The sequence below is a fragment of the Phalacrocorax aristotelis genome, chromosome 1 (genome assembly GCF_949628215.1).
Source record: "Phalacrocorax aristotelis chromosome 1, bGulAri2.1, whole genome shotgun sequence".
Taxonomy (NCBI): domain Eukaryota; kingdom Metazoa; phylum Chordata; class Aves; order Suliformes; family Phalacrocoracidae; genus Phalacrocorax; species Phalacrocorax aristotelis.
The window spans coordinates 185,599,174-185,612,311 of NC_134276.1; the positions used below are offsets into that span (position 1 = coordinate 185,599,174).

The window sequence follows — 13,138 nt, forward strand, 5'->3', positions numbered from 1 at the left end:
AACTTATTTCTTTCATATTTCACTTAAATCTCTTTTTGGTTCATTCTTTTTCATACAGTAGAGCTTTTTGACTCAACTTATCATCTTGGCCTGACATTTTCATTTTCCCCTCAGCATCACCCATCAGTTAGGGTGTTATGTCATTATACACTAGTGGCTTTTTATCTGATTGGAGGTACCTGAGCTTTGAAACCAAGGTAAAGAATTTTGATTAAGTGAGTAATTCAGTCTGACACTGATAACAGATGTCATAAAAGTTGTTGCTGTCTGGGTTTTACTGGTGTGTGGCAATTGGCAAATAATCTTGTTCTGTAAATGGCTAGTTTAAGTACAAAAAACTGTGACTGTTTTTCTCACACTCAGTGCTCGGCATCATATAGAAGAAAGGAAATACACCGACAGGTTAAGTGTGTGGATGAAAACCAGCTCCAAGTGAATGAAAGCTTCTGTGATCCTGCCACAAAACCTCCATCAACCAAAAACTGCAGAATAGCCTCCTCTAAATATGTTGTGCTTACAGGAGAACTGTCACAGGTAAATTACTTATACTGCTCGCAAATCTTTACATTTAAGAATGTTATATTGCTCTAAAATATACATTGTGTGTGCAGAGGCAAAAAAAAAGTTTATTTTCATCTGAACAGGGGCGTCTAAACTTTCTGTACATTGAACCTTCCAGTCAGCCATAATTTATTGTAGTAACTGTTATCAGTCTTCTGGTAGCCCCCCTGGGACCTACGAACACCAGCTAGAGGACAGCTGCCCCTACCACAGGATTCCTTTGCTGGTTCCCAGAAGACTCTTTTGCAAGCTGATGTCATTGAAGTAAACAAAACTTTTCCCCTTGATTTCAGTGAAGTGACGGATGAGTGCCTTGTTTCCCTTGCACACCTGCACTACCTACCTGTGTGTGTCTGTGTGTGCTGCAGCTGAGAGGGAACTGCTTTGGAACCTCAGTGAGCTCTGAGAAAAGGGCAGCGTGGGACTTCCCATCTCCTTGCATGCATAACTATGTAGACCTTCACTTCTGCACACCGGTGTACCAGCCCTGAGGTGGCACGCATCAGATTACGGGCTTTGGCCAAAGCGAGGATCAGAGCTGACTTATCTGTAATTGCAAAGCTGAAGAAAGGTTCAGTTTCACAGAAATAATGCCTGTGCTTGGGGATTTTATTTCAGTGCTCAGCCAGCTGTGCGTTTGGTTACCCGCAGAGGATCACGTACTGTGTTGGAATCCATTCTGTTCAAAATCAGCCCGTCCATGGCCTTCGAACTGTAGTGTACCGAGAATGCCCAGTAGAGCCATCCCTATACATTTATAAATGTAATATCAAAGGATGTTCACAAGCAGCGACCTGGAGAGTGGGAAGGTGGACGCAGGTGAGTACAGATGTGCAAGGTCGTTTTTGATAGCTGCCTCAAACGCAAATGAATGGCAGGCCTAATTTGCTGACATAACGATGTTAATTATTTATTATCTTCTAAACTAACTCTTGATGGCTCTCTACATCTAGTGCTCAGTGTCTTGTGGAGTAGGGGTAAAGGAGAGAACTGTAGAATGTATGACTGAAAATGGCTTATCCAGTGACTTGTGCCTCCCACGCTTAAAACCTGATGCCAGAAAGGTCTGCCGTGAGGAAGAATGTAAGTGACAGCTGCCATTTTCAGCTGAACTTAATGTTTTCCCAGGTTATTTATACAAAAGCTGTAAATTTATTTGGAGCACAATTGTGCAAAAGTAAGTCCTAAAACTAAGCTCTATTTGCGAAATATTAATACGATTTAATCATTCCTTTTGAAGGTGAAATTTTCACCACCTGCAAAGATATCCAGATTAAAAAAGGAGTTACAAAGGATGGTGAATACCTACTTAACATTAAGGGAAGGATGATAAAGGTACTCTTAATATTTATGAGTTTTTAATGAACACATATTTTCATGGAATAATACTTTTCTAATAAAGATTTTGCTAAAGTGTTGTATTGTCTTTTGCAGATTTATTGCTCAGGCATGCACTTAGAGAATCCCAAAGAATATTTGACATTGGTAAAAGGTGAAGCGGACAACTTTTCTGAAGTATATGGATTCAGGTACAAAAGTGGTTTTGTAAATTTATGAAGTATATTTTATTTCTTCCAAAATAAAAGTATAAAATAATACTTAATTTTGGGAGAACACATGAGTAGAAATATTTTTCCTTGATTTTCTGTTTTGAATATAGAAGTATATGAACACTGACATGCAGAAATATGGGTACTTCCAGGCTGAAATTTTGTTAATTGCACTAAACGATTATAAAAATTTTCTGTCCTGACTTTAGAAGAAATAGTGTAGAAACCAGTGTTTCAGCTAGCCAAGTTTAATAGCCAAGCTTCTTGTTCAGTAACTGTTGCTTAACATTTTTTTTATGCAGCATAGTGCAATGCAATTATTTTTCACTATGATGCTATGTTATGGGAAAATGCCAAAAGGAAAACTAAGTCTTTGCTGTTCTCTAGGTTGCAGAATCCATATGAATGTCCTTTCAATGGAAGCAGAAGGCAAGACTGTGCCTGTCGAAATGATTACCTTGCAGCTGGCTTCACTGTTTTTAGCAAAATAAGATTTGACGTAGCCTCCATGCAAATTAAAAGTAAGCATTTTGGTGGTTTTAGCTAATGTGAGCATTCTATTGAAATTGCACTGGTTGCGATTACAAAATTGTCATTTGATCTAATTATAGATCCAATTATGCCATTTTTGGACAAACAAAATTCTTATTTCCTTTAGGAATTCAATGGGAATTTCAAAGAAAAAAAAGTTGAGAAACCACCACTACTTTCCTTGTTAGTTAGTTTCAAGTGGTCAAGTGGCATGAATCACAGTTTCTTATATTACATGTGAACTAGCTTCAATTTCTAAGGTTTTTTTCCCATTATTCCATTTCCTTTTAGTCCCTGGCATATTTCTCTAGAGAAAGTCTTCTGGTGCTCCAGCTAGTCCTGTCTCAGACCTTGATAAATGTGTTAAATGAGTGGGGAATCTTGCAGCATGTTCAAGCCTCTGCCTGAAGGCGGCAAGGTGGCCCACAACCAATTCACTTGGAGCTGCATCCAAGTGCACATCTGTCTTCCTCCCAACTCCTTCCTATCTCAGGAAAGAAACTGGGCTTATAGGTTGATGTTGTGTTAACCAAAATGGACTATTTAAAACGTAATTTGTAAAAAAACCAAATCAAAACACACACAAACCCCCCGCAAACAAACAAAAAACCCCACCCAAAACAAGTGAAGAAACTCCAATGTTAATGACTTTTTATACTCTTGACCTGACCTTCTGTGTAGCAGTTTGTGTTGAGTTAATTTTCTGTTTTCTAGCCACAGATTTTCTTTTTGCTCAGACTATACTTGGGAGAGCAATTCCATTTGCTACAGCTGGAGATTGCTACAGTGCTGCCAAATGTCCACAGGTATTTATGATTTCTTATCCCCTTGAAATGTGCATGTAAGAGAAAAAAAAGAAAATAAATCTGTATGACTGATTTAGAACTGTAAGGTTCTTAAACAACCTCCTATTCTGTCTGGTCTATTAAATTAATAAGAAGTTTTATTCTTATTCCTTTTTCTTCTGTTCCACCATTATTTTTTTTTTCCTGTTTCTCCCTCAAATTGTTTACTCCACACTTTCCCTCTAGGCTCCGTGTATGTATAAACAGCTTTCTACATATTTCATGTATTGCTCTCCCTCCCTCTGGATGTAATGTATCCTTTGTTTCCACTAATCCCTTCTCAATCTTTGTTCTCCTCCAGTGACTTTCCTTTTCAATAATCCTGCAGAATTTTTCTCTCTTCTCTGTTTCTCTCCTGACTCTTCATATCTTCGAAGACTACCAGAGGAAATCAATCCTATTTAGCAGTATAATTTAAAATTTATACATCCATTGATGTGTCTACATTAGTGTTTTAGTTTGGATTGGATGGTGCTTTTTAAGTGAATCTCTCTATTGCCCCAGTTTAGTGATTGTTGGTTCACATCACAAAGCAGTCTTGGAAGACATGAGCAGGATGCTTTATCGATAAAACTAAATCAAACAGCAAGCTCCAGAAGGGCCTTAATGCACTCCAGCTACTAATGAGGGTTCAGTCTATGGAAATAGATGAGAGTTAGTCCAAAGTAAAACCATGATCTGTGTACTGCATACAGATATCGGGCTCTCTGGCCCAACATTTTCACTCTACACATCTGCGTATACTGCAGTGTCCTTCTTGCTAATGCAGACGTAGTCTGAACTAGTCAACCTAGGCTGCCTTTGGAGCACATTGGCAGAAATGAGATTCCCTAGAAAACAGTTCAGCTAATGTAACCCTATTAGGCACCTTAGGCTGAGGTCACCCATCCTCCGGAAGTGCATTTTTTTTTTTCCACTAATTATAAAGGGAATTAAGATTGACTGGCTCAGACTTGCATGGAAGTGAATGCCTGTTGTCCGTCTATCCCAGGTGCTTAAATTTAAGACAGGCTACGTGGGTGAATGCATTCAAGGGCAGCTATGTACAATTTAGGTACAATTTAGGTACAAATGAAGCAGCTGAGTTAGGCAGACTTAAACCCTGACAAGAAAACAGTTGGAGTTCATTGGTATTGGATATCTTCAACCTGCCAACTCTTTGGGCTTAATACAATGCACATCTATTTGTCATCTGTAAGTTCTGTTGGGAAGTCATTCGGCTTGCATGGTTTTACACTGATGCATTTCCACCTACAAGATCTGCACTGAAACTAACACTTTTGATGCAGCAAAAAGGCCTAAGTTCCTGCACTCTCAGTCCTTGAAATCCGTTCCTGACCTTGAGTACGCTGCATGACATGACAGGCAGCTGTTAAGCTGTCATTATATTTGTGCGTAGCACTTCTCATTTCTTTTTGCAAATTATATCCCTGTGAATGAAGTTATTTGGGGCCTGTTAATTTTGGAAAGTGTTCCACACCATTTGTATGAATTTCCTCCAGATGCTTTTTTTATTAAATGGAAGTCTTCCACTTTTTGGCACTTGAAGAACAACCTACCCTACCCATATGAGCTTATGTTAGCTCATCCTGAGTGTATGAGTGCTATAAACACAGCAACTTTACATAGAAGTGCTCTCAAAACAAATCTGCCATACTGAACAATATAAGACCAATTTTTTCTTAAATGAAGGAATTTCAGTGAATCACAAGAAAAAAGGCTGAATGCTGTATTTTTATGCATGCATACATACATATACCTGCACAAATATTTATATATATATAAAATATATCTGACCATGGTGATATAAAGCAATAAAATACAGAAAGTACCATATGTCATAGAAATATTATCTTTGCTAAAGCTTTGATCTCAGGATTTAGGCAATTTTAACTAGGGCTGAATACAGAAATTCAGTCCTTCAGTGAATTGTATGGAGGTGTGCAGGGTTTTCTGATTGCAGTGCTGCCTAAACTGACCATTAGGCTCTTTGTGGAGGTAGTACTTCTTTCCACCATACTGTACTTCTGTGTGAATGCAATTTAATGATTTTATGTACCCCAGTTTGCTTACCAAGGCAGTGCAGTTTGTTGCTTTTAATATATTCCTCATTATCATATGAACTGACTCTGTTTTAAATCTAGTTTCTGAGTATGTATTTGCATTGAAAAGTATTTTAGAATCAATAAACTGTTTTGAATGGTTTGTATTGCAAAACAGTCCATTTAGCCATAAATTTATTTATTTTAACCTCCGCTTAAGTTCATGTTCAATTATGCTATTTGGTATACTGAGAAAGAAATGGAAGATGATATGATGATGATGCTTGAAGAGTGTGCTTGCAAAAATTAGAGAATTAGATGGCTAAAAAGTGATTAGTCTGTAATTTCCAGATAGCAGTAGGTCTTGAGCATGTTATTTCCAAAAAGTTCAGGCACTTTATTTAAAGTCTTTCAAGAAAGTCAGCCTCATCCTTGCATGTTGCAAGTTCATACTTTTTGTAAACTAAAATTTAATATGTAACAAGGAGGTTAAAATAATTTGAATTTTCTGATGTTAGTTCTACATTCAGGCCCTGCAGACAGATACTACAGATCAGCTGATGCACAAGTGCTACTTACTGCAGAACAACTTGTTCATGTGTCTGTGTCCTGACTGTCCAAAACAAGAGCATTATGCAGTGTAATTAACCAAGGTTAAGTACACACCTTTGAGTACTTGTTGTCTGGATATACTCTAAGTGATGTGTGCAGATATGCCCATGTAAAATGTTCTGGTGTTTTAAACTCTGTTATCAGCTGGGTATTTTATATTTTATTTTGTTTTTGTTTTTATTAGGGACAGTTCAGCATTAATTTGGCTGGTACAGGTCTGAGATTATCCAGTACAGTTAGGTGGATTGCTCAGGGCAACTATGCAACCGCTGACATACACAAATCCCACGTAAGTCTATGTTGGTTTCTTTTACCTGCTCTTATGCCTTGGAATATTAATGCCTCCAGAGGTGCAAGTGATGGCTTTCTAGTGAAACCATTTCTAGTTGTGAATCAAAAATAGTGCTCAAGGCCTCTGACCCATCTAAGTCTTCTTTCAGATGTAATGCAAAAACTATGTTTAGTCAGAGTGCCCATAATCTAATCCAGATCAACACTGCCTGCCTACCCTTCTCTTACTGATTTTAAGAGCCTATTGTTATGTTAATTGGGTTTATTAAAAGGTTTGAAGATACCTAATAATACTTTAAAAAAGATAAACACAACACCCCAAACCCTCATTTTATTAAAGACCCTATTACAGAGGATCCTTACGGATTGCTTGCCTCCAACTTGATTTGTGTGGGAAACCAAAAGACCAGTTGAATAATAACAGTAAGCATGCACAGTTTAAGACAACATCGGATGGTAGGCTGGGAAAGATGGTGATACAGATAAATGTTCTCTGGGCCCATTTTGCTAATTCGATGCATTCTCTTAATTTAGTATTTGTCGGTATGATTTGTCAAAAGGTCTACTGTGTGCAAACCTCAAGGAGCTTTTTATAAAACTGTAATTTCAATCACTTTCCTTGATTGACTGTTCTCTATGTATAATTCCCAGGATGGTACTAAAATATATGGAAGATGTGGAGGATTTTGTGGAAAGTGTATTCCCAACACAATTATTGGTCTCCAACTTCAAATACAGTGAGGGCTCTGATATGGTAAGAGCATCAGAGAAAGGACATCTGCCATTTAGGTGCAAATTGTAGGTGCTGTGTATATATATACTTTAACTCTTTCATCTCTGTAATGCTCATTACTGTAAAGCTCACTACTAAGAATTCCTGTTTTCTTCAGTGTTTATTCAGGGATATATTATTGTTTATGAGCTAGCAAGTGCGTAAATCACAATCATAAATCACAATCGTAAACCTTCAGGTTTTAATGGAGAGGCATTAATTCAATGTACGGTATATATTAGCAAGTTAGTTGTGCTGGGGTTACTGCCATGAGTAACACCCTAAATTGTACCAAAATTCTAATATTTTACCTGCAACTAATCAGTGCAGTCTTTGGCAAAATTTATTCTCTACTGGTTTTCTTGATCAACTGTACTAAAATGCAGAAAGAGTTATTGCTATATAGAGAAGACGGGCAATAATTTCAAATACTTCAAATTCTGTGGAACTTTCTAGGAATTGTGTGTCAACAACTTACAGCTGAAAAGTATACAATCGACATACTTGGGATAGTTTCTGTAGATCTGTGTGTTTCTCTGTCAATAAAAGCATTTTTCCCCCTTCCCTTTCATTATATTCTTTGTGGTGCTCAAATACTAGCAGTAATACTGAGAAGTGTGGTTTAACCTCCGTAGTCTCTATAGAACATGTTAAACATCTAGGCTTAGTTTTGTTGTGGTTACAGGAAAAGAAAATAAGGAAACTAATTGCTTGGAAATCTGATTTTAAATCCCTGCATTTCATCCAAGTTTACTGTAAAAGCAGTGTATTCTGTTCACTGTAGCATCTTGTATGTGATTGCATGAACATGTATTTACTTAAACAATTTCCATATACACATTACCCCTTTATACTGGCCAATGGCATATTAGTAAAGGCTGTAGTGTGTGTCCCTCTTATATTCCAATGAAACATAATTTGCAATAACCCTGGGCAAAGGTAGCATCAAGCCCCACGGTGTTTTTGATGTCCATCTTTGGCTCAGTTTAATTTTTCATTGTTTGTAAATGCAGTTCTAACATCTGCTAGTTAAAATTATTTCTTCCAGAAAAGTGTATGAAAGAATTATAAGGTTTACAAAAGGATCTAGCCCTTTGATTTGTTGTTTTGTTATACATTACAGTCCAGAACTGTAGAATTAGATGCATATAAAGGTAATGTGTTTCAGGGCCAACTCTCAGGTATTCAGAATAGAACTTTCTACATGCATAATAACATACATTATGTTCCAGATAACTATATATACTTTTTCTGACAATATGCATTCTGTAAACCAAATATTTGTTTTGCATGCCAGTACAATTGGTAGATCAAATGGCAGCTATATTACATTTTTACCAACACAGTTAGCTATGAATTAGCAGTATGCATTAATTAAAAACAATACTGTACCACAGAAGTGTAAGCAGCTACTTTTTAGGTAACACATGTAGGTAATTATTTTGTGATCTCTGCATCAGAAATGTATTTTTGCACTATGTGCCTTATATTAGTTGTAAACATTAATAAGAATATAAAACGTTATTTTCCTAGAAATGTTTACATTTATAATTAAAATCTTGTTATTTATAAAATATTTATATAATAAACTTGCTTGTGTGAACGGTACTGGAGTACTTTTGCGCTTTTTTTGGTATCAAACACAGTACAAAATGTTGCAAAAGCATTTAAACTTGTTTATGCACAGGAAAACTACATTCTTAATACCTCTTCACAGCAACGTACATTGACTTATACCGGAATAATTGCCACACAAGCAGGTTATAGTCACAGGAATATTTTCAATGGAAGCATAATCCTTCTTCAGAGGCACAAACTCCATGTCTGTGTGCTCTTTCCAGTCATCCTCCTGTGTTCACCTATACCTCTCTTGGGGGGGGGGGTGCCCAGTAAATAATTCACTGAAATAATGTGGAAATCTGAAATAATCTTCTCCCTCCTTGTGCTGAACTCGGATCAATTCATTTGTAGCATGGTCCCTAAACAACTGCTTTGGCAGAAGGGGAACTGCAGTCTCCCTCCATCCCCAGGAGGACCATTGTTTTTTTCAGCCCTGAAACTCCAGTTAAGGGCTACAAAGCCCTCAGCTCTGCTGCCACAGAATGACTCTGAAAATCCACTACTAAACAAAGTGACTTTTAACCAAATATTCAATGCAGCACGCTTTTATTGGGTAATAGTAGTGATTTTTAAGTAAAAATGTATTTTCTATAGTTAGAGCAAACCCTCGTCAACTTCTGCATAAAACAGCACTATATCGTATTGTAGTTTTTTGCATCTTTTCTTTCTTTTATCCTTGCTTTGGAGTTTCAGCCCTGGTGTAGGGAGAAAGTACTTGTGTGTTCTGGCCTTCTGTGAATTCCTTGTGTTAAGATTTTGTTTTTCTTGAGAAAAAGGGCTTAATGAATCAGCCGATTTCAACTTACTAACTTTTCATCCTGAGGGGAATTTAAGGAAAACATAAACCTGAAGATCAGCTCTGATTAATTTGGAGACATGAGGATGCTGACATGTTAGAAGGTCTATGCAATAAAATGAGGATCATGAGTTGTACTTGCAGTTTTATGTTTCCGTCTCCTTTAATTGACATTGCTGTAGATTTCCATTGCAGTGGGCAGCCGAGATGCATGCCAGAGTAGCGGGGTGCTCTATGAGAGCGCTGTGAGCTCCACCTCGTGGGTCTGTGTGTGCTGAGCTGCCCATGGCTGGTCACGGTCACACAGCTCTCCCTCTTTGGTCGGTGGTTAGGAAATGAAGCGCTCACCTGTCCCGTCACTATTCCATACAGGAAAAGTAATAATTAATGAATAGTAATAGTTAAAGATGATTGTAACAATACTTTCTGTTAGATGTCTTCTAGGACACTTTCAACCCCATCAATGATAGCATCAAATATTAGGTGACACAACTGCACTTGTTTGTGCGTATGCACACACATGCAGACACAGTGCTTATCTGAACACTGAATGCCAAAGGTGGTCTAGATGTAAAAAACCTTGTTGCTTACGTTTATCTAACAGAATGTCACTCAGCATGCTATGAAATGGTGTGCTGCCACGTGGCAGCACCTGTGACATCTCTTGATGAAGACATCAACTAGATGTCTTTTATCTGTATTTCCCCATAGGTGATATTGGGGAGGTAGCAGAGGAGCTGGAAACCCTGGCTGTGTGTCCACTAACAGGTCTTCATGCTAGCTGAGTTTATGCTGGTGTGGTCTGTTGTGCCACTCTCCCTGCAAAGAGGAGCAGAACATGCCCAGGCGTTTGATCCAGGACACATGTAAGTGTGTTGTACAACCAGCTGATCCCACGTTCACGGGAAGAGTTGCGACTGTGTTATTCCAGCACATGTATGTCTCTCTGCAGGTCTCTGGTGGATGGTCGTGTATTTTTCTTATCTAACTGAAAGGCTGTAATATCCAAGACATATTCAGAAAGGTGAGGGAAAGCTTTGGGGTTTTTCTTCTAGTCCTGTAACCTAGAATAACTTATCACAACTTCTCAGTTTTGTTGACTATTTGAAACAAAAGTTACACGTAACAAGGAGGGGGTTTATTTCTTTTGTTACAGTAATCCATGACATCCTTGAGAATTCCAGAATCTGAATAAAATATTAAACAAAATATCTTGAAAGTGCTTTCTGTGTCTTGCAGGGCTTTAAGTAAGATTAGTGAGGACTGGGAGGGGTTGGTTTTTATTGTTTCCATAAAGAAACAAATAGATTCCTGAAAATTGATGTTCTGTGGCTATCAAAACTGAACTTGAAGTTTAACAGAAATATGCTGTAATATTTCGCTCTTAACTTAAAAAACAGAGAACAGGAAAACTATGTACAAAAATAGCTTTGAAGAAAAAGAATTTAATATTCTAATAGGAAATTAATATTGAAATGAGTATTTACATATCAACATTGCCATTGAGTTTTCATAGTAATCCACACTGGCAGCAAATCTATGCTGGCCTTATTTGAAAATTTAAACAATTTCCAATAGCCCTCCAAAGAAGCCCACCAGAACCTTTTCCAAAAGTAAATTTCATGATACAATAGACTTCCATATTTCTACTTTTGTAGAAATTGAATAATGAAATGCCAAAGGCTGCACTTTAATACCTTTATACTTACTTATGTATTGAACAGTTACATGGTATCTCACTCGCTTAAAGCAGGTAAAAGGAGGTCAGCTTGGCAGAACCAATACGAGATAATGTCCTCCAGAACAGAGTGACAACCCTGGGGAAGCATTCATATCCTGCGGACCAGCTCATGGCCTCTCTTGCAAGGCCTGCTTTGCTCTCCGATAGTACTTGCCCATCTTTTCCTGAGCCTTTCTGATTTTTCAAGATGGTCTCATAGTATCTATATATTAAGAAAAAAAAAATTGAGAGGGTGCCTTGTCAGCCTCTTTCTCTCTGGTGTGCTTTGGAAATAGGCTGAATAAATCACATAAAAAGTAGGATATTGCTTTTAAAGTGTATTCCTGCTTCACAAAACTGGCTTTCCTTCAGGCAGAGCAGTAACTGTGATGTTAGCAGAGGAAAATTGCCTGCATTTTATTCAAACAGAAGAACAAGCTATCTGACTTGGAGCTGAATCTGACATTTAATCTTCTCATCCACAGAAGGCGGTTTTCTTTTGCACAATTACGTTTATTTTGCAATGCCATAGCTTGAGAGGCTTTTCTGGGCTTTGTTTATCCTGGCTTTAAAGAAGCAATCTGTGCTCTGTTTCTGATAAATTTCTCCTTGTGTTCAGTTATGACAGATATTCCTTTGAATCGACTGTATAAAAACACTGTAGCAGTGGAGCAGAGCAAAGATCTAACTGTATTTATGTCTATATTCTGCATTTAAACATGAACAGCTGTGCATACATTCATCTGTCTTGTGTCTGACTCTGTGCTGCCATCCAGAACCTTTTCCTTTTTAATAAACAAATGTTTCCTTCTTTAATCTGTGTGTGTGTTTTATCTCTGTTCCTGCAACACAATTTTCTTGTCCACATATGTTTTTCAAATCTTATTTGTATAATTAAACAAAGCATGCAACAGGGAGAACTCATGCTGTAAATGGTAGAGAGCTACTCTCTCTCTGAGTAGCTGAAATAAAACAAGCTCTTTCTGTCTTGCCCACCATTACTATTTTGTTTTAGAAAGCAAAAGCCTGCATTTATGAATACTGAAGGACTCTTTTTGAAATCACTGTATGGTCCTATTTTACAGTCCGATTTACAGGAGCAAGGAACACTCAAGGAAAGCTCATGAATTTCCTATATGCAAAAGGCTAGAGTGATTCATGGCAGCAGCATATATTTACGCCTGGTGGGATGAAATCCTTTTTTGCACTTTAGTTGTCTCTGGCAGTCGTTCATTGATCATGGTAATGACATTCGAGGTCAGTTCATCATTCTCCATGAGGTTTTTGATGTTCCACTGGAAGCTGGAATAATTAAAAATGTGGTTGCACAGAAAATAAATTGAAATTTGTGCTTGTAAAATCAGGGGGCAGAAAGTTCCTTTTTAGTGCTTTGTATTTAAAATGTCTTGAAGAAAAGGCTTGTTGTAAAAACATTTGTTTAACACCTCAGTAAAGAAAACAGCAGCCCTGCTAGTATTTGTGTTCCTGGAAGGTCTGCAACTCAGGGCGAAGAAAGCTGCCACCAGTAGCCCCTTTCATCAGGGTTTACAAGGCATTTAGCTAAGAATTCTTTTGCCCTGCAATTAGTGTTTTCTGTCTCAGGTTTATTACTAGTTTTGCCAGAAAAGTAAGACTGTCCCCAGTTCCTTAACTGAATTCCTGCTTGCAGCTTCTGAGAGAGGAGGGAAAAACAGGAGTCGATTTGTAGTTGTTACCTCGAAGGGAAAACACACAACCTGTGTGCTAACGTAAAGCAGTGCTAGAAAGTGCACAGTACAAAAAAATTCTTTTACTTCTA

At 37.7% G+C, this 13,138-nt stretch overlaps 1 protein-coding gene across 4 annotated transcripts in view; it reads left to right on the plus strand.

Annotated features, from left to right (window-relative positions):
• Positions 1–8,812, plus strand: part of ADAMTS20 (ADAM metallopeptidase with thrombospondin type 1 motif 20) — a 100,207-nt gene extending 91,395 nt beyond the window's left edge. For all 4 annotated transcript variants that reach the window (XM_075080969.1, XM_075080970.1, XM_075080971.1 and 1 more), the window contains 9 exons: positions 364–534; positions 1,180–1,380; positions 1,515–1,644; positions 1,802–1,896; positions 1,996–2,090; positions 2,499–2,632; positions 3,357–3,448; positions 6,326–6,430; positions 7,084–8,812. In XM_075080969.1, coding sequence (XP_074937070.1) covers positions 364–534; positions 1,180–1,380; positions 1,515–1,644; positions 1,802–1,896; positions 1,996–2,090; positions 2,499–2,632; positions 3,357–3,448; positions 6,326–6,430; positions 7,084–7,173 — 1,113 coding nt within the window. In that variant the 3' untranslated portion in view covers positions 7,174–8,812. The remainder of the gene's footprint in view (positions 1–363; positions 535–1,179; positions 1,381–1,514; positions 1,645–1,801; positions 1,897–1,995; positions 2,091–2,498; positions 2,633–3,356; positions 3,449–6,325; positions 6,431–7,083) is intronic.
• The last annotated feature ends 4,326 nt before the right edge of the window (positions 8,813–13,138 follow it).